Source organism: Vulpes lagopus, chromosome 6 (genome assembly GCF_018345385.1).
Source record: "Vulpes lagopus strain Blue_001 chromosome 6, ASM1834538v1, whole genome shotgun sequence".
Taxonomy (NCBI): Eukaryota; Metazoa; Chordata; class Mammalia; order Carnivora; family Canidae; genus Vulpes; species Vulpes lagopus.
In genome coordinates, this window is record NC_054829.1 from 56,374,661 (window position 1) to 56,394,530 (window position 19,870).

Genomic DNA, 19,870 nt, shown 5'->3' on the forward strand with positions numbered 1-19,870 from the left:
CGCGAGACGCGAGAAGACTGGCGGCAGGGCCCAGCCAATGGCAGTCGGCGGCGTTTGGCGGCCTCAACCACTCAGCGGCGGCCCCCGTGACTCTGGGCCAATGGAAAGTCTTCTGGGCGGTTGCCTCCCTCCCGCAACCAGCTGCGGTGGCCGGGCTCGGCTTCTAGCGCAGAGCCTCGGCGCCTGGGAGAGTCCCTGGTCCTCCGGGCGCCGGCTCCCGGGCCTGCCCTCGTGGCGCGGAGCGCGCAGCTTTCCAGCCCTTTTAACTTGCGGTGTGACGTGCCTTGTGTCTTTTTAACCACCTAATCCCATCAGAGTGGGATCATTTACCCGATCATTCCCCGGGAGATGATTAGATTAGCAAAGGGTGCGGCCGTGCTGTTGGTGCGCATGCCCAGAGAGGGGTTGGGGGGCGCAGGCGTCCCTCCATTGGGTTAAACCATAATGAACAGAGGGACTTAAAAAATGAGCAACGTGAAAAGGCATTAATCCTAATAGCCAACAATTATTTTTTTCGGTTCTGTATGAAACGTTTTATATGCCTTGACTCTCAATTCAAAGCTTGAATAGAATACTTATTAGTGGTAAGGAAATTGAATCTGGGGATAAACTGTGACTCCCTAGGTCACCCCAGCTGAGAATCACTGTCTGATCTGATGCTGTGCAAGTGTGTACTAGGTGAAAAAAGCGACGACGAGACCAGTGAGACAGGCATTTTCGTCTACACTGGCCTCTACAGCTGGTTAGTTTAAGAGGGGATCTAGAGTAGCGGCCCTATTGTGACTTGTGTGTATAAGAGTGTCCTCTAGCTTGTTATTCTGCTCTGTGTACACAGCCAACGTGTAAACAGTTTTGTTCCGGAAATACATTAGCAAATTACAGCTCACAAAGCATTTCCCCACAGAAAACGATGTTAGGAATAATCGTGGTTATCATCTGTTAGCTGGGGGTCAACCTTGTATCAAGCATTCGTGGGACAACGGTATCTAACTCGACTTAACATCTTAATTTCTCTATCTTTAAAAGTTCCTTTGTTTATCAGCAGTAATCTAGGCTCTGAGGATAAAAACTAGAACAAGAGCGCTGTGGTTCCTGCTTTTGTGGGGTTTGTAGGCTCCTCGGGGAGCAAAAATCACTCATGTACTCATTCACTCACTCACTCACTCACACACTCACTCAGTAGTATTTGCTGAGCGCTTACTACGTGCCAGGCACTTTTCTAGGTACTTGGATGGTCAGTGTGCAATAAAGATCTCTGCCTTCAAGGAGTTTGGGGGCAGGAAAAGTATGGAGACAGATGATAAATATAAGTAAATTACAGGGCATGGTAGAAATGGAGAAGTGCTACGGGGGAAAAAAAGTAAAACTGTGTAAAAGGAATAAGGGTTGATAAATAATAAATTATTACTGATTATAAGCATACCTAGTCTCACTGATCTTTAGTATAACACTATGGTCATAGACTCAACAGATGCATGAGAATGTGGTAATAGTAGATCCTAACCACCAAATGTATAACAGTTTCCAAGGAAAAATGCTTTTAGAGGCAACCAAAAATAGAGGATCTTTTTCTACTTCCATTGAACCTATTACTAGGATCCTAGGCAATTTAACATAGCTTTATGAGGGATGATTAGTGTGGGCTGTTGTGTTCAACATTTTGTAGATGCTCAATAAATATTACTTTCCCATAAATTCCAAAATATTCTAAGGATGCCATGTTATTGTTTGAGAAATCAACCTCAGTAGGTTGGTCATTTGGTTAATCTTTAACCTCAATGGCAGGCTTGGACTCCTTTTCCTTGATGGTGATGATGAAGGGAAAATGCAGTCAGGACAAAAGGGACATGATTTCACAGATGGGAAATTTTGGGTGCTTGAAAAATTAAGATTATAGTTACAAAATAATCTTTGAAATTACACTAGTGTTGTTAAATAACAAAAATTCAAAAAAAATGAAAAAACCAAATTCAACAGTAAAATTTAAAGATATAATTAGCTTTATTAATTGATTCATGAATTAGGCAGCATCTCATCCAGCAAGCAGAGGGGAGCTCCAAAAGGCTACAGAAATGGAAAGATTTTCATAGGTAGGACAAGAAGTCATAAATAGAAAAAGGAATTATTTTAGGACACCTGGGTGGTTCAGTGATTGAGCATCTGCCTTTGGCTCAGGTTGTGATGCCAGGTCCGGCGATCAAGTACCACATTGGGCTTCCTGAGAGGAGCCTGCTTCTCCCTCTGCCTATGTCTCTGCCTCTCTCTGTGTGTTTCTCATGAAAGAAATAAATAAAATCTTAAAAAAAAAAAAAAAAAAGGATTATTTCAGGTGAGGTCACTTTCCTTTGGGGATAAAAGGATCTTATTAAGTGTATTACTACCTCATCTACCTTTAGGGGTTGGAGAAGGCCTCTGGGACAGATTACCTTATTTGTACTGATCAGAAAATTTTGTGACTTACCAGCTAAGACTACATTTCTAGCGGAGGTTGGAACTGCGATTAAGTATTATGCTCCAGTTCGGTGACATGGCCTAGCAAAAATGACTCCATTTTTGGCTTGTGGTTTTCTTTTTAACAGCGTTTTCAAAGGCTTAGGTGGAACATCTGTGTGATGATCCAAAACACTGATGTAAACATCAGAAGGGGCATGTAAAAGAGAAAAGAAAAAAAGCTGCCATAATTCTAATTGTGGAAGATGATTTTAAATTTCTGTGAAAGAATATGGAGAGTTGAAAGGTTATTGTGAACAAAAGAGAAAAATCAATATGTTAACTTGGGGGAAGCATTAAATTAATTGGGAAAAAAACCTTCCTTGTAAATTACTAAGAAAAGAATTAATCACAGGCTAAGCAACATGTTTAAGCTAGAATTCGCCAAATTTAAGAGGTACATACATATGTGTTTGCATCCTTCCTTGTAGGAGTTAAATCCCAACCTGCCATACATTCTTATGAGCTACTTACCACGGTGAAGCTGCTTTTCTGATCTTTGGCACTTTTTCACGGACCTGATCATCTGGTTCTGTATTTTGTTTCAAGTGTACCTTGTTCTTTGCTTACTGCATCCCCCTTAACCCTTATGTCCCCACTCACTGCAAGCTTCTTGGTGGCCAAAATAATTAAATCTTTTTGCATACCCAGGTTTAATCCACGATGCATTGGGATGATTTCTCAACATATCTAAACTTTATAGCCTGAAAAAAAATGATTTATTCACTGTCTTTGCTCTTCATATTGAAGAACATATGGCAGAAGTGCAAGCTTTTGATGAAGCGAACCTCGCCAGGCCTAACACAGGTAGTTAACACCCAGAGGGCAGCGGGCGCGCCTTTGTCTTATTTTACCCGGCTCACACTTCCCTTCCCCCGCCCCGCCCCGCCCCGCCTGTGACGTCACTCGTAAGAGGACGCTTCTCCCGATCTGGGCGGGAGCGGTGCACCCCTACGGGGAAGTAACTCTGTGATCCTAGAGCTGGCGGAATGCCGGAGTAGACGGAACCGGAAGTTGTTTTTTTTCGCCCCACGCCCAGGGTCCGGATAGGATCTCCGCTGGCTCTGTTTGGTTCCGGCTGCTGTCAAGACTGTGTCGTCGGGCCTGAGGGCTTGGTAGCCCTGGGGTGGGCTCGCCCCGGTACCGGGCTCCGTCTTTTCCCAGCTTTGGGGGAAGCGAAGCGAATTCCTGGGTCTCCTAGCAACCAGGAACGGGCTGTGGACTGAAGGAGTCGCGGCGCTGCCGTCTAAATCGCTCAAGCGCCAGCCGGAACCTTTGAGCCCGGCCCAAACGGGAGCCGAAACCCGGCGTTTGGAAGAATAAGCAGGAAATGGCGGACGAGGCGTTGTTTTTGCTTCTCCATAACGAGATGGTGTCTGGAGTGTACAAGTCCGCGGAGCAGGGGGAGGTGGTGAGTGCTGCCACAAGCCCTTAAGGTCCTTTTGCGGTGACACTGTTTCCTCCGCTCTTTCCTTCAACTCTCGTGTCGCCACCCAAGCCCTTCTGAAGTGTGGACAAACTGGTCCACGTCCAAGCATCCCGAGCCTAGAACCTGCCGGCTGTCTTCAGCCAGTCAGCCTTTTCTCTTTCGCATCTTCTGTCTGATACTCTGTTTAAGCGTCGTCGCTACCATGATTTATGGCAGTGTTGGCTGCACAGCTGATTTTGGCGCCCCTCCCTAATTCTGTCACTCCCAGCACTGGGAGCCATCGGCCGGACAGGCCTGCGAGTCTCCCCCGCCCCCCCCGCCCCCGTAACCCTCAGTATTACTGCACGCGCCTGAGTATAGAAGGCTCATGTAGGCGTTACTATAATTAGGAAACCAATCTAATTCAAAAAATAGTTATTTAGTGCCTATGACAGAGGTAGTTTTGTGTTGCTGGGGGGGATAGTAATGAAACAGTGACTCCATTCTCCTGGGAGTTACTTCTAATACGTGGGAATTTTCACTCATTCGTTGATTCATTCAGAAAATACGTATTAATGGTGTGTTGTGAGCCTGACACTGTGCTAAATAAGTCAACCCTCCACTTCACCAGTCATTGGGGAGTAGGGGTTCGGTGAATAATGTACTGGGTAGCAATTTGGCACAGAATTAGGGAGTTGTAACGAATATTATAAACGAGATATTCCAAAGTCATGCTCAGGTCAGAAGCTCTTTTAAATGCTGTTGAGAAAGAGGGGTGGAAAGTGGGGGTAGGGAAAGCATCTTAGGCAAAGGTAAAGGCATAGGGGTATGAAAGAGTGTAATGCATTTAAATACGTTTCAGCATTTCACTGTCACTCGATTGAATGGGCAGAGAGTGAGAAGTGTTGGGAACTGAAGCTGGAAAGAGCCCTGTATGCTGTATGATTAAAGAATTTGACATTCGCAGTGGAGTTTTTTGTTTTGTTTTAGAGCGAGCGAGAGCTGGAGAGAGAAGGGCAGACGGAGAGAGAGAGAATTCTTTTTTTTTTTTAAGGATTTTATTTGTGAGAGGCACAGAGAGAGAGAGAGAGAGAGGCAGAGACACCGGCAGAGGGAGAAGCAGGCTCCATGCAGGGAGCCCAACGTGGGACTCGATCCCGGTTCCCGGGATCACGCCCCAGGCTGAAGGCAGATGCTCAACCGCTGGGCCACCCAGGCGTCCCAGAAAGAGAGAGAATCTAAGCGGGCTCCAGACTCAGTGCAGAGCCCTAGGGGCGGCTCAATCTCATGACCCTGAGATCTTTTTTTTTTTTTTTAATTTTTTGTTTATTCATGAGAAACACAGAGAGAGAGAGAGAGAGAATGGGAGACACAGGCAGAGAGAGAAGCAGGCTCCATGCAGGGAGCTGGACGTGGGACTCGATCCCGGGACTCCAGGACCACGTCCTGGGCCGAAGGCAGGCGCTCAACCCCTGAGCCACCCAGGGATCCCCACGACCCTGAGGTCTTGACCCGAACTTACTCTTAATCATCTGAGCCACCCAGGCACCCCCGTGGATAATTTTTAAAGAGGAGAATGATGTGGTCCATTTGCATTTTAGAAAGATAATCCAGTATTTAGGTTAGAGAAGACCCTTGTAGTGAGAAGATTCATTATTTCAGAAGTCGGCAGAATATGATGAAGAGCTGAATTGTGACAGAAAAGTAGAGAATTTTTTGAAAGTTAGGTGGAAACTCTGGGACCCAGGTATAGTTGTGAGAGTTGAAAATTCTCAGGTGTTTACCTTGAGCAGTTGTGTTGGACGGAGAGGGAAAAGGGGAGAAAAAGATAAAGCATGTATTTATTTTGAACATGTTGAATTTTTGAGGTGTCTGTAGGAATCTGGGAATGGTGTAAACCACAAGAAAGATAGTGTATTAGCCTATGCAGGCTCCTATAACCAAACATCATAAAGTGGGTAACTTATAAATAATAGAAATTTATTTCTAACAATTGCGAAGGGTGAAGAGTCCATGATCAAGGCACCAGAAAATTCTATGTCTAATGAGGGCCTACATCTGGCTCATAGATGGATGTCTTTTGGCTGTGTGTTCACATAGTGGAAGGGGGCTAGCTAGCTCTCTGGGGTCTCTTTTATAGTGGCATTAATCCTTTTTTTTATTTTATTATTATTATTTTTTTAATCCTTTTTTTTAAAATAAAGATTTATTTGAAAGAGTGAGTGAGAGAGAGAACATGAGCAGGGGCAGAGGCAGAAGGGAGAGGCAGGCTCTCTGCTGAGCAGGGAGACTGATGTGGGCCTTGATCCCAGAATCCTGGGATCATGACCTGAGCCAAAGGCAGGTGCTTAACCAACTGAGCCACCCAAGTGCCCCCATTAATCTTACTCTTTTTTTTTTTTAAATAAAGATTTTATTTTTTTATGAGAGACAGAAAGAGAGAGGCAGAGACATAGGCAGAGGGAGAAGCAGACTCCATGCAGGAAGCCCAATGCAGGACTTGATCCCAGGACTCTGGAATCATGCCCTGAGCCAAAGGCAGACACTCAACTACTGAGCCACCCAGCAGTCCCCCTTCATTAATCTCTTTCTTAAGGGCTCCATCGTCATGACAGAATCACCTACCAAGGTCCCTATTTCATAATACTATCACATTGGGGGTTAGGATTTCAAAATAACTTTTGAGTTGGGGGGACACAGTATGGCAGAAAGGCATAATGCATTTGGAGATACTAGAAAGATACTAGGAAGAGTATTGGAAATGAAACAAATATATTCTTATTCAGTTCCATCTGTAATAGAGATTTTTTCCAAGTTCCACACTTTTGTCTTCATTATCATCAATAACCAATAGTTTTTTTTTTTTTTAATTTTATTTATTTATGATAGTCATACAGAGAGAAAGAGAGAGGCAGAGACACAGGCGGAGGGAGAAGCAGGCTCCATGCACCGGGAGCCTGACGTGGGATTCGATCCCAGGTCTCCAGGATCGCGCCCTGAGCCAAAGGCAGGCGCCAAACCGCTGCGCCACCCAGGGATCCCTAACCAATAGTTTTTAATGTTTAGTATCTATGCTAAGTGATGCGTAGCAGGCATTTGCTCTTTATGCAAAGTTAGCCTGCCTTTTACTCTTTTCCCAGAGAATAATGACCAACACACCTCTTTTACTCTTTTATCATTAAACCCCTGCTCCCCCACTATGATGTGTACAATCAGTTCTCTTTGTTCCCGTCTCTCTACTTTCCCTCTTTCAACTTTTAGCCTGGAAAATCTTTTTTTTAATCCTTTTCTTTTCCAGTGGATTAACCAAAATACCTATCATAATCATAATTGACAATATTAGGAGATGTGCTAGTCATATAAGGAAAAGGAAATCTGTAAGTTTTGAATCATTTTATCTAAATATAACTTTTGGGAAGCCTGGCTGGCTCAGTTAGTAGAGTGTGCGACTCTCTTTTTTAAATTTCTTTAAAGATTTATGTAAAGACTGTAAGAGCATGCATAAGAGTGGGGGTAGGAGGGATGCAAAGGGAGAAGGAGAGAGACACTCAAGCAGATTCCATGCTGAGCGTGATCCCACAACCCTAAGATCATGACATGAGCTGAAACCAAGAGTCAGACACTTAACTCACTGCACCGCCCAAGTGCCCCGACTGAGCATGCCACTCTTGATCTTGGGGTTTAAGTTTGAGCTCCACACTGGGTGGAGTTTAAAAATAAATCTTTAAAACTATTTAAATAAACTAAAAATATAGTTTTTCCTATTGTACTTTGTTTACAATGGGGAATTGAAAGTGTATATAAGCAAAAAGGATTTTAAAAGGTTAATATGGGGGCACCTGGGTAGCTCAGTTGGTTAAGCATTTGCCTTTGGCTCAGGTCATGATCCCAGGGTCCTGGGATCAAGCCCCACATCTGGCTCCCTGATCAGCGGGGAGCCTGCTTCTCTCTCTCTTCCCCCTGCTTGTGCACTTACTTTCTCTCTCTCTCTCTCTCTCTCTCTCTCTCTCTCTGTCAAATAAATAAATAAAATCTTTAAAAAAATTAATATGGGAGTGTTGATTAGAATCCATTTTGGAATCTAGGTGTACAAGAGTTCATTGTATTAATGTCTCAACTTAGGTGTACTTCAGGTTTTTTGTAATAAAAAGATGTAAAAGAAAGACATAATCCTGACATTAAGCAATGGTTTTTATTTTATTTTATTTTTTTAAGATTTTATTTATCTATTAATGAGAGGCACAGAGAGAGAGCAAGAGCGGCAGACGGAGAGGGCTGGCTCCATACAGGGAGCCCGACGTGGGATTCAATCCCAGGTCTCCAGTATCAGGCCCTGGGCTGAAGGCGGTGCTAAACCGCTGAGCCACCCAGGCTGCCCAAGTAGTGGTTTTTATATGGTTTTTATATATCTTTCCAGAGATGAAGTCATAAGTTTTGTTATTTATTTATTTATTTATTTGTTTATTTATTTATTTATTTATTTATTTTAAGGTTTTATTTATTTATTCATGAGAGACACAGAGGGAGGGAGGCTGAGGGAGAAGCAGGCTCCATGCAGGGAGCCCAATGTGGGACTCGATCCTGCCACCCTGGGATCACGCCCTGAGCTGAAGGCAGAAGCCCAATCGCTGAGCCACCCAGGTGTCCTTGAAGTCATAAGTTTTAAAGTGAAGTAAAGAACCAGTATTCTCACTCTCCAAATCAATGATTTTTAAACTATGCTTGGAGAGGAATTAAATCTTTAAAAACTGAATAATTGGGCATTTACCAATTTATGGAGAATAGATTCCTTAAAAAGGTGAAAATATAAAATATTCTCAAGTTTAATTTTTCTAAAAAATGGTAGCCACTAGTGAGTATTCACAGATACCAAAGTGAGTGAACAAGTAGCAACATTGGGCTCATGTGATCAATAGTTAGGATATCAGAATGTTTATATATAATCATATTTCCTGCTGGTCAACATACTCCTGGGTGATTGTACAAAGACCGGATTGTTCCACAAAGGCTGACGGGTTACTTATTCCACCTGAGCATTTTTTTTTCCCCACCTAAGTATGTTTTGAAGTGAGCTGGAGAGTAACAGAAAAATGAATGATTGTGATAAGTACAATAATAGATTTATGGGCAGAGTGTTATGACAGCATAGGGCCCAAAGGAGTGTCAAGGAAGGCTTTTGGGGGGATATGATACTTTTTGCTGAATTTAAAGGATGTACGGTCTCTGGGGCGCCTGGATGGCACCATTGGTTGGGTATCCTACTGTTAGTTTCAGCTCAGGTCAGGATCTCAGGGTCCTGAGATAGAGTCCCATGTCAGGCTCCCAGTTTAGTGGGGAGTCAGCTTGAGATTCTTTCTATTCCTCTCCCTTTCCCTGCTGCTCTCTTTCTCAAATAAATCTTTTTAAAAATGTATAAAGTGGCACCTGGGTGGGTCAGGTCATGATCCTGGGATCAAGCCCTGTGTCAGACTTCCTGCTCAGTGGGGAGTCTGCTTCTCCCTCTGTCCCTCCCCCTGCTTGTTCACTCTCTCTCTCTCTCTCTCTCAAATAAATAAAATCTTTTTTTTTTTTTTTTTTTTTAAAAAGGGGATATATGGTCTATGGAACAGCATGTGCTAAGGCATAGGGGCAGAAGAAAGCATGGAACTCTAGAGTTTTTGCAGAAATTTCAGAGTGGTAGAAGGAGAGATGTTTGTGGATATGTGCCATTAGTGATTCTGGTTAACTAGCCAGGATCATTTAAGGAAAGGCACATGCCTACTAAGGGGTTTGAACTTTATTTTGAAGAAAGGGGGAGAGGGTGCTGAAAGGTTCAGTAGAGAAATAACATGATTTGGTTTTTAGAAAGTCTCTACCAGAAATACAGAAGATAGAAATCAAGGGAAGAAGAAACTAGAGACAAGGAGATCATTTGGAAGGCTCTAACTGAAAACCAGGAGAGAAATGAGAAGGGATGAAGAGAGAAGACAGATTTTGAAAGCATATAGATGGTAGGCTCCACAGGACTGCAGTGTGTGTGGAAGGTTGGGAAGAAAGGGGGAAAGAAAATGGAAGTTTTCTGGTTGGGATTGCCATTAAAGTTAGGGAATTTTAGAGGCCTCACAGGCGAAGGAAATTAAGATAATATCATTTTTTAAAAAGATTTCATTTATTAATTTATTTATTTGAGAGAGAGAGATTGTGGAAGTGGTGGGGGGAGGGTAGAGGGAGAGAATCTCAAGTAGACTCCCTGCTAAGCAGTGAGCCCAATGCAGGGATTGATCCCACAACCCTAAGACCACAATCTGAGCTGAAACTAAGAGTTGGTCGCTTAATTGACTAAGCCATTCAGGTGCTCATCTAATTTTTTTTTAAAGATTTTAATATTTTAAAAATTTTATTCATGAGAGACACAGGGAGACAGAGGGAGAAGGGTGCTCCCTGTGGGGAACCTGATGTGGAACTCGATCCCAGGACCCCAGGATCACAATCTGAGCCAAAGGCAGATGCTCAACCACTGAGCCACCCAGGTGCCTCTAAAATTAAGTATTGTTAAGTAATCTACTGTTAAGTAATCTCTATACCCAGTGTGGGGCTTGGATTTACAACCCTGAGATCGAGTTGCATGCTCTACTGACTGAGCCAGCCAGGTACCCTGAATATCATTTTGAATATGCCTAATTTGAGGGGGCAATGGGACCTCTTTATAGCTATGTCCAATAAAGTTTCTACTATAAAAGCACAGATTTAGTAGTCACAACCTCATTAGAATACATGGTTCCTTAGAAGAAAGTTCAGCAAATAATGAGGCCTATGGTGTATTTAATGAAGACTAACAAACTTTAGAATATATAAATATCCCTGCTATCTTGGAGCTGTATTCTAGCAGAGGGTCAGGATGGAGGGACATGGATCATGTGAAATTAGTAAAATGTATATAGTATGCTAAATGGTGAAAGAAGTTCTTTGGAGACTAATTAAGCAGGGAAATGGGATGGAGCATCAGAATGACTGTTAGGGGGCTTTTTTTTTTTTTTTTTTTTACTTTATTTTTAAGTAATCTCTATACTCAACATGGGGCTTTAGCCTAGAACCCAGAGATTGAGTTGCATGCTCTACCCAGTGAGCCAGCCAGACCTCCTACTTTTAGAGAGCTTCTAAAACATAGATTACTGACCCACACCTACAGTTCTGATTCAGTAAATTTGGTTTCAGAATTGGTGATGCTAATGTTACTGGTCTTGGAGCACAATTTGAAAATGACCAGAATAGAGAATTTCTGAAGGGGAATAATGTTGCAGTTTTAAAGAAGATAGTTAAAATGAGACCCACTGATATGGGTGGGTGGGGTGATGGGTGAAATAGATTAAGGTGATTAAGAATATACTTACTATGATGAGCACTGAATAATCTATAGAATTGTTGAATGATTTTGTACACCTGAAAAAAAAAAAGAAAGAAAGAAGATGGGCTTCACTGAGATAGTGACATGTGAGTGAAGACTTCAAGTGAGGGAGTTGGTTATGTGGATATCTGGAGGAAGAGCTGCCTGTACAGGAGCCCTGAGATTGGAGCATGCCTGGCATGTTTAACGACAGCAAGACCAGTGTTGCTAGAGCCGATGTGAGTGAAGAACAGTAGGAGATTGAGGCCTGAGAGAAGAACTCTGAATTTTACATAGCTTTGTAGGTGATCCAGAGGATTTTGAAAGTCTTCATCATATGGGTAGTATTTAAAGTCTAAAGACTGGATGAGATTGTCAAAGAAAGAGCAAACCAACTGCATAATTCCTGGCATAGGAAGATAGGGTCATCAACTAAGACACAGAACTGGAAAGCTTACATGACTCTGAAGCAAGCAACAACAGAGTTTAATAACCTCCCAAAGGGAATGACTGATGGAAAGGTGAAACTTTGACTTCGTTTTTTATAACTGAGAAGAGAAGTGCTTTATGAAATGATTAGTACTAAGAAAACTCAAATATAACTTGTAATTCACTATTTCTTAGAATGTTTTAGTGAGGGTGCCTGGGTAGCTCAGTCTGTTAAGTTTATGCCTTCGCGAAGGTCATATCATTATCCCAGGATTCTGGGGTCTAGCCCTCCATTAGGCTTCTTGCTCGGCAGGGGAGTCCACTTCTACCTCTCCCTCTGCCCCTCCCTCTGCTCCTGCTCTCTCTCTCTCTCTCAAATAAGTAAAATTTAAAAAAATTAAAAAAGAATATTTTAGTGAAAAAAGTGCAACCACTTACATTAATATTTTTAGTCAGCATCTTAAAACAATTTTTAAATATTTTCTGGCATTCTAAAAATATTCAAAACTATTATTTTTTAAAATAGGAAAATGGACGCTGTATTACTAAGCTGGAAAACATGGGGTTTCGAGTGGGACAAGGATTGATAGAAAGGTGAGCAGTATGGATTTGAAAATTTTCTTCCAGGTAGGTTATAAACAAAGGTGATCCATTTCAAAAGATTATATAAAATTTGAAATACTTTAATTTTAATTCCTAAATTTTATTTATTCTCTATTCTTTAATTCACATTAAAATTTCTTTTTAGGTCTGTTGCTATTTTAACTCAGTTACCTAACTTTCATGTTTTAATATTTGAAGAAAATGTATATATATATTTTGTATTTTAGACTTTTTTCCTAAAAACTTTGGTGTACTGAGACAACATCTAAAATTTAGTTACATTTTCTATTTGAGGTCTAGTAGGTTCTTTAACCTAAATGGATTTTTGTTTAAATGCAAGGGATGGAAATGCTTTAGAGTCTAGATTTATGCATGTAGTAATCTTCTAATTTATAGATGAATTCATAAAGTGTTCATTTCTCATTATTTGAATAGCTGAATCTGGTTATGTTTTATATAACAATACCATGATTATGCTCAGCCTTTTTTTTTTTTTTGACATGCTAGAATGAATTGTATGGTACCTAAAATTGCAGCTTATTGTTAGACTAATTTTAGCACCATAATTACATAACAATGTGAATTGAAATGGGATCTTTTTGCTTTGTTCTTATTACTTTATGACTATCAGTTAATGTTCAGTGCTGTAATGGCATTTCAAAATTAGTGAATAATGTGACCCTCCTGCTTTCTTTGGAGGAAGAATACTGATTACTTTTAGTTGGTCTTTGTAGGTTTACAAAAGATACTGCAAGGTTCAAGGATGAGTTAGATATCATGAAGTTCATTTGCAAAGATTTTTGGACTACAGTATTCAAGAAACAAATCGACAATCTAAGGACAAATCATCAGGTACTTAAACAAATTAAGGCTTATTTTTTAGGTCCTTTAACTTAATATAAATGTTCTATTTTAGTCATTTATTATATTAAACTAAAAATTTTTAGTCACCTTTGAAATGTTTCTTTTATGTGTTAATACATCATTACTTTTTTTCTGTAATAGGATATAGTGAATAAGAACTAAGAGACATTTATCAGTAATGATAGCTGTTTCTTTCTCCCAATTAAATAACTATCTTAAGTTTTAAAAAGTTGGGTAGCCTGGGTGGCTCAGTGGTTTAGCGCTGCCATCAGCCCAGTGCATGATCCTGGAGATGTGGGATTGAGTCCCATGTCAGGCTCCCTGCATGGAGCCTGCTTCTCTCTCTGCCTGTGTCTCTGCCTCTCTCTGTCTCTCTCTGGGTGTGTCTCATGAATAAATAAATAAAATCTTAAAAAAAAAAAAGTAGCAAATGTAGAATGATAAACGTCTAGGATTTGGTTCCTTAGTTATTAATGGTTCTTTTCGCAGAAACACAAATATGTCACATTTGTTTTTAGAGTAATTTCTAAAGTTTACAAAGTATATTTAACTTTTTAAGCAACTTTTGCATTATTTAGTTGCTGTCATTTTTCTCTTCTTAAAATAATTTGTTGATACAAGATTTAATAGATTACATGGAAAATTGTGCATTGAAATAAATTTAATTTGTTTTATAAAACTCAAGGAAATATTTAGAATGGATTTGGCATTTTGATTAAGTATTAGAAAATGAAAAAGATGTATTAGTAGCTACCAGTAGTTTCATCTTTTAACATAACAATATCAGTCTTTGTAAGTATTGAAATGCTAATGAGAAGTGACTGATTATTAGCTTTGTAGGTATGAGCTAATAATATATAACTGCTAATTCCACCTGGACGTGTATTTCTGATTCCTTTGCCACTAGTCTGTGGGTTCTTTAAGGGTAGGAACTATCTTAGGCATCTTTATATCTTTAGCATCTTGAAGCATTCAATAAATATTAGTGTTATAAAGTTCTGAACAACTTTTCAGCTTGAAAACTGTAAAATTCCTTCATTTAAAGAAATTTGACCATCAGAGAGTTTTAATAACTTTAAAAAAACTCTTGAATTGTTTTGAAGGGAAGAGATCATTTTTAAAGACTACAGACTACACTGACTTTGGATATGTTTTCTATTTTTCAAATAGGGCATCTATGTACTTCAGGACAACAAATTTCGTCTGCTTACTCAGATGTCTGCAGGAAAACAGTATTTAGAACATGCATCTAAGGTATTTAATGGAATAGAAGATTGGAGTTTTCTTAGGGAAAGTACAATGCCAACAACAACAGACTTTTGAATTTGGAATAGGTTTTAAAGTTGTTCTCTTTTGTTTAAGTACTTTTTTATGAAATAGGAGACGGGTGTTCATGTGTTCATCATATTAAAATAAACTGTATTAACCTATAGCTGAGTAGGTTTATGATATTATAACCAAATGCCACTGAAATGTAAATTAATGTTAGATTCTTGAATATACAGCATAGATATATCAGAAAAGATAGTCAAGTTTACAAAACTGGCATTGTGTGAAAATATTCACCTCACAGTATATTTACAATCTCCTTTAGTTAATTAAAAAACAATTTTTTAATATCGTCAACATTTTTTTTCTAATACATGTTTTGTGTTAAGTATAACACATGTTTTGTGCTCCTGGATTTTGTGTGGTTTTTGTTTTTATTTTCAGGTAGGAATCCATAAGTAGATCAGGTGTATTAAAGAAAGCTGAGGTTTTAATGTAAGGGTTTCTTTGAGGTGATTAAAATATCTGGGTCAGTATAACCTATTAGTTATCTGTAAAAATTTATCCATACCTAAATTATCTAACAAAAGCATTATTAGTGGGAAGAGCATGGGCTTCAAACCAAATAAATCTATATTTTAAACTACACAATTTACAGGTTTGTTTGACATTGGATAAGTTACATAATCCCCTCTAGACCTTAATAAGATTGGTTATCATAGCGCCTATATTATAAGTAATCTCTAAAGTCTCTTCCAGGTCAAAATTTCATGACTCCAGATCTACTTACTGATCAGTACTCATTTATGTAAATTAATTATAAACTGATAATTTGTTATTCATAGATTTATCATATTGAATATCATCTAATACAAAAATGTACATAATCAAAAATTCCTTGGATTACTTAATTTTTTACTCCTGTTCTTGGCTGGCTTTCTCTGCTGTACCTTAGTCCCTTTCCTTGTTTCCATTTGATAGGGTTTCTCAACACTTCACTGTTGATATTCTGAACTGGATGATTCTTTGTTGTAGCAGATTGGCTATAAGTCTGAAGAAATCATTATTCTTGATTGTAGAAAACAGAAACCAACTCTGTTTAGGGGAATAAACTTACAGAATTGATGGGAAGGCTCAGAAAGCAGGCAAGAACTGTAGAAGTTGACCCTTAGGGAGGGAGGGTTAGAATTCTTTGCATAGCACTGATGACAGCCACCTTTGCTGCTTCTACAACTAATTCTAATATGTTTCTAGTTTGTTTTTTCACTCTTTCTGGATTGAGAGTCCAGGGCTGGAGCACCTTAAGTCATGTGTCCATGTTTTAGTTGTCAATAAGCTGGGAAATTGTTTTAACAATCAGAATTTTCAGTAATTTGAGAAATTCTTCCACAGTCCTTTTTTAAACAGCAATGACTTATTAATACCAAGGTTTAACTAAATGTCATATTTTTCAGTAGCATTGCTATCTTAGTAGATCCTTAATATTCTTTACATTTTTTTGTTCCTTTCAGTATTTAGCATTTACATGTGGCTTAATCAGAGGTGGCTTATCAAACTTGGGAATAAAAAGTATTGTCACAGCTGAAGTATCTTCAATGCCTGCTTGTAAGTTGAATTCACATTTCTTAAAAATGTTTTTAATGGGGGATCCCTAGGTGGCTCATCAGTTTAGTGTCTGCCTTAAGCCCAGGGTGTGATCCTAGAGTCCCGGGATCGAGTCCCACATCAGGCTCCTTGCATGGAGCCTGCTTCTCCCTCTGTCTGTGCCTCTGCCTCTCTTTCTCTCTGTGTCTCTCATGAATAAATGGGTAAAATCTTAAAAAAAATGTTTTTAGTGATTATTTTTCAAGTCTGGTGTTTGTTTTTATTAACATAGAGAAAATTTAGAAAGCTAAAGCCATTTTGTTTTACTTTTATCAATTTTAACATTTAATATATGTAGTATGCTTATATTCATATTCAGACTTTTAAATTCATAATGGACAATGATTTAAGAAAGTGTGCTAACATAATCCAAATGTATAAGACAATGTAGTGATTCTTTTATGTAGGTATTTAGTTTTAAAGATTTATTTCTAAGAGGTGGGGGAAGGGCAGAGAGAGAGAGAGAGAGAGTCCCAAGTTGACTCTGTGCTCATTGGTGCTCAGTGCAGAGCCCAAAACAGGGCTCATCCCACAACCCTGAGATCACAACCTGAACCAAAACCAAGACTCAGATACTCAACTGACTGCCCCACCCAGGCACCCTGGTGATTCTTAACTTTTAAAGGAAATATTTCTGCATTACTCTTTAAGATAGCAAATTTTCCTATAGCATTGAAAATGTCTTTTTAAAAACAATTTTCTAGAATAAAGCTAGATAAAACCAACTAATCTTTTATCGCTAAACTCCTTTCCAAAGATCTTTTTACCAAAGCTACCAACCAAAAATAAAATTGACTTGAGCATCACTATATTACCTTTCTATTTACACTGATAGTCAGCGGTGAACTACACAGGTAGGAATCACAAAGAGAAGCAAAGACACCTATTCACAAAACAGATAATCATCTCATAAAAATGAAATGGACTTTGTTGAGCATTGTGAAAAGTGTGAAAAGTTGTTTGACATAGCAAGTTTCTTCATTGAAATCACTTTCTAATAGGACAGAAAAATTGATGTTTAGGCTTGTTTTCCTTGCACCTAAAATCAAGGAATGATTTTCATTTTTCTTTTTTTAGGTAAATTTCAGGTGATGATCCAGAAGCTATAAAACATACTGAAATGCAAGGCAAAGCTTCAACAGTGTAAAGAGATAAATTATTCACGTATAAAGTATATCAAGTAGCAGTGATTTAATTACAATATTGGACATTTGTATTGATATAAGCTATTTGCTAACTTATGTAATGAAAGATGCACTCTTAAGCAGGAGTAAGGTTGTATTTTATTAATTTAACACAAACCTACTTAAAGCAGATAGACATTCTAAATAACAGATTTTACTGAAACTATTCAGAATGAAAAACCTGATTTCAAATATCTAAACCCTAAGATGTAGGACCCTTATTTTAAACATTCTTATTTGCTTATAGTGGTGTGTATGTAACCACAGACAGAGAAGCAAAACTCAGGGTTTGATAAATTAGCATTAAGAAAAGTATGCATCAATCAGAATCATTTTTGTATGATTCATTTGTAAGAATGAACAAATTTTGGTTTTGCTTTATGAATTTTAGTTATTTAAGAAAAGCAAACAATACACTAAAACAATTTTTATTTTATTATAATTTATTTCTATTAAGAATTTTTATGCCTATAAGGATTTTATTATATACATTGTATATTATGTGTGTGTGATATATACATCCTATCTGCCTAAATTGCTTAAAAAGGTCATTTTACTTTAACAGAACTTAGTCCTTAATTTTATTAGAATTCAGTCCTTGAGAGCTCCATCGATGTAATAAAAGTGAAATATAGATTAATTTAAATGTGAATTCAGTGACTCCAAGGCCAAAGAATATTAGGTATTTGAGGAAGGAATTTTATACTTCTGTTACAGTCTTGACTTTCAGCCTCTCTCCCCATGTGTAGAAGGGCTGTTTGAAGGTTCCTTATCTTTATTCCCTAATTACTATTTCCTAAGAGCAGAGGGATGGGCAATTGGATTAGGCACACCAACTTTCATTAGACCATATCTTTTCAGTGGGTTGGGGTCAGTGCTCATATAGTAACATTTGTCATCTCCTCTTCCATTTGATGATAACTGAGAGAGAACAAGCATGAAGATGAAAGCCATCATACTGAGGATAGCAGGGTGCACAGATAGAAAGCACCTTAATTGTGATTCCGAATTAACCAATCCCGAACTGCTTTTCCTTTGGACTTTTTGTTACATGAGATAATAAATTCCTTAACTTGTTCAATCTACTTTTGGTTCTGTATTTTGTTACTTATAGCCAAAAAGAAATCTCTTGTAGTTGAGACAAGGGGACAGTTAGGTTATATAAGAAATAATATGGGAGAATTGAACTTTTTTTCTCAGGAGGAGGGAAGAGAAGAACTTAAAGGTTTGCATGTGAAATGATAAAACTATAGAGTACTAAAGAAGATAGATAAGTTTTATGATCTTATGATAGTATGACAATGTACATATAGTTAACAATACTGTATACAAATTTAAGAAAGTAGATTTCATGTTACGTGTTTTTTTTTTTTTTGCCATATACACACAAAACTTGACAAAAAATTTTAAAACCATTTGCATGGTAGAGAATACTATGAAAATGTTAAAATAGGGAAAAATATTTGTAGTGCATACCATATTCTCCATAAGTGAATATCTGCACTTTAAAAGAGCACTTATCAATTTGAAGCACACATATCCTTTAATTCAACAATTCCATTTCTATAAATTTAACCTAAGAAAATAAATGAGGGTGAAGGTGGTCAAAGGGTACAACCTTCTTATAAGATGAGTAAGTTCCAGGCATGTAATGTACAACATAGTGACTTATAGTTGACAGTATTGTATATTTGAAAATTGCTAAGAGAGTGGATCTTAAAAGTTCTCAGCACACAAAATATAACTGAGGTGATGGATGCATTCACTGCTGTAATCATTTTAACAATAGAAATGTGTATCAGCTCATCATGGTGTACACCTTAGAAAAGTGTGTTATATATCAAGTATATCTCAAACTGGGAAAAATGAGTATACAAACTTGTATGTATAAGGATTTTCACTAGTTAAGTGTTCATTGATAGTGCTTGATTAAATTATGGTACTGGCATAAGGAAATACTGTACAGCTGGTGAAAAGGATGAAATCTACATGTTTTTCCATGTTTTTATGTACATGGAATGATATTAATTGGTGTTAAGGGAAAAAATTTGTTATCGGATACTTACTGCACATACAATGTATATACATGATTGTGAATCTCAAGACTGAAAAGTTGCAAGTAAATTGTACAGTAGTAGATGGAAATTTTTTACTTTTAGCTTTATATCATTTGGGTTTTTAAATATCCCCACAAAAAGGATATTTCTATTTCTGTTTGAGGTGAGAAATCATGATAAACCAGTGATTTTTAAGCTTTTTTTTTTTTTTTTTTTTTTGAGTCCTAGGGTTTACAGAGTGACCTTGACTGACAGTTGGGTGGGGGCAGGGCATAGGCCTAAAGCTAGCAGAAGTCAGGAGGGTCACCTAGCAGAGGCCTTGGGTTAGGAAGAAAGGCATTATAGAGAGTGCCATCTGGAGAGAGGATTTAGTGTACATCAAGATGCGCAGTGCCACAGAGAAGAGATTGTTTACTATGTGAAAGAAGCCAGTGAGGCAGATCATCAAGTATTTAAGCCACTTGTGCTGAGGAACCATGTGAGTCATTGTTTTCTTGTCCAAAAGGGGAAATCTGTGGGTCATCAGCTATAGATCTCCTAGCAGAAGGAATGCTTCTCC

The 19,870-nt window shown here is 38.6% G+C and overlaps 1 protein-coding gene and 1 long non-coding RNA gene across 2 annotated transcripts; one reads left to right on the top strand and one right to left on the bottom strand.

Moving 5' to 3' along the window:
- Positions 1-2,238: 2,238 nt before the first annotated feature.
- LOC121493671 lies at positions 2,239-3,406 on the bottom strand. The gene is made up of 3 exons (XR_005988525.1): positions 2,965-3,406; positions 2,462-2,625; positions 2,239-2,296 (listed from the first exon to the last, which is right to left on the bottom strand). It is a non-coding gene; the product is annotated as an uncharacterized LOC121493671 (long non-coding RNA).
- A 144-nt stretch (positions 3,407-3,550) lies between these two features.
- On the top strand, positions 3,551-18,339 carry TRAPPC6B (trafficking protein particle complex subunit 6B). Its single transcript, XM_041760004.1, has 6 exons — positions 3,551-3,901; positions 12,217-12,284; positions 13,028-13,145; positions 14,328-14,411; positions 15,938-16,031; positions 17,148-18,339. Exons 1-6 carry the CDS (start codon positions 3,821-3,823, stop codon positions 17,177-17,179), a joined length of 477 nt encoding a protein of 158 aa, XP_041615938.1. The 5' UTR covers positions 3,551-3,820; the 3' UTR covers positions 17,180-18,339.
- The last annotated feature ends 1,531 nt before the right edge of the window (positions 18,340-19,870 follow it).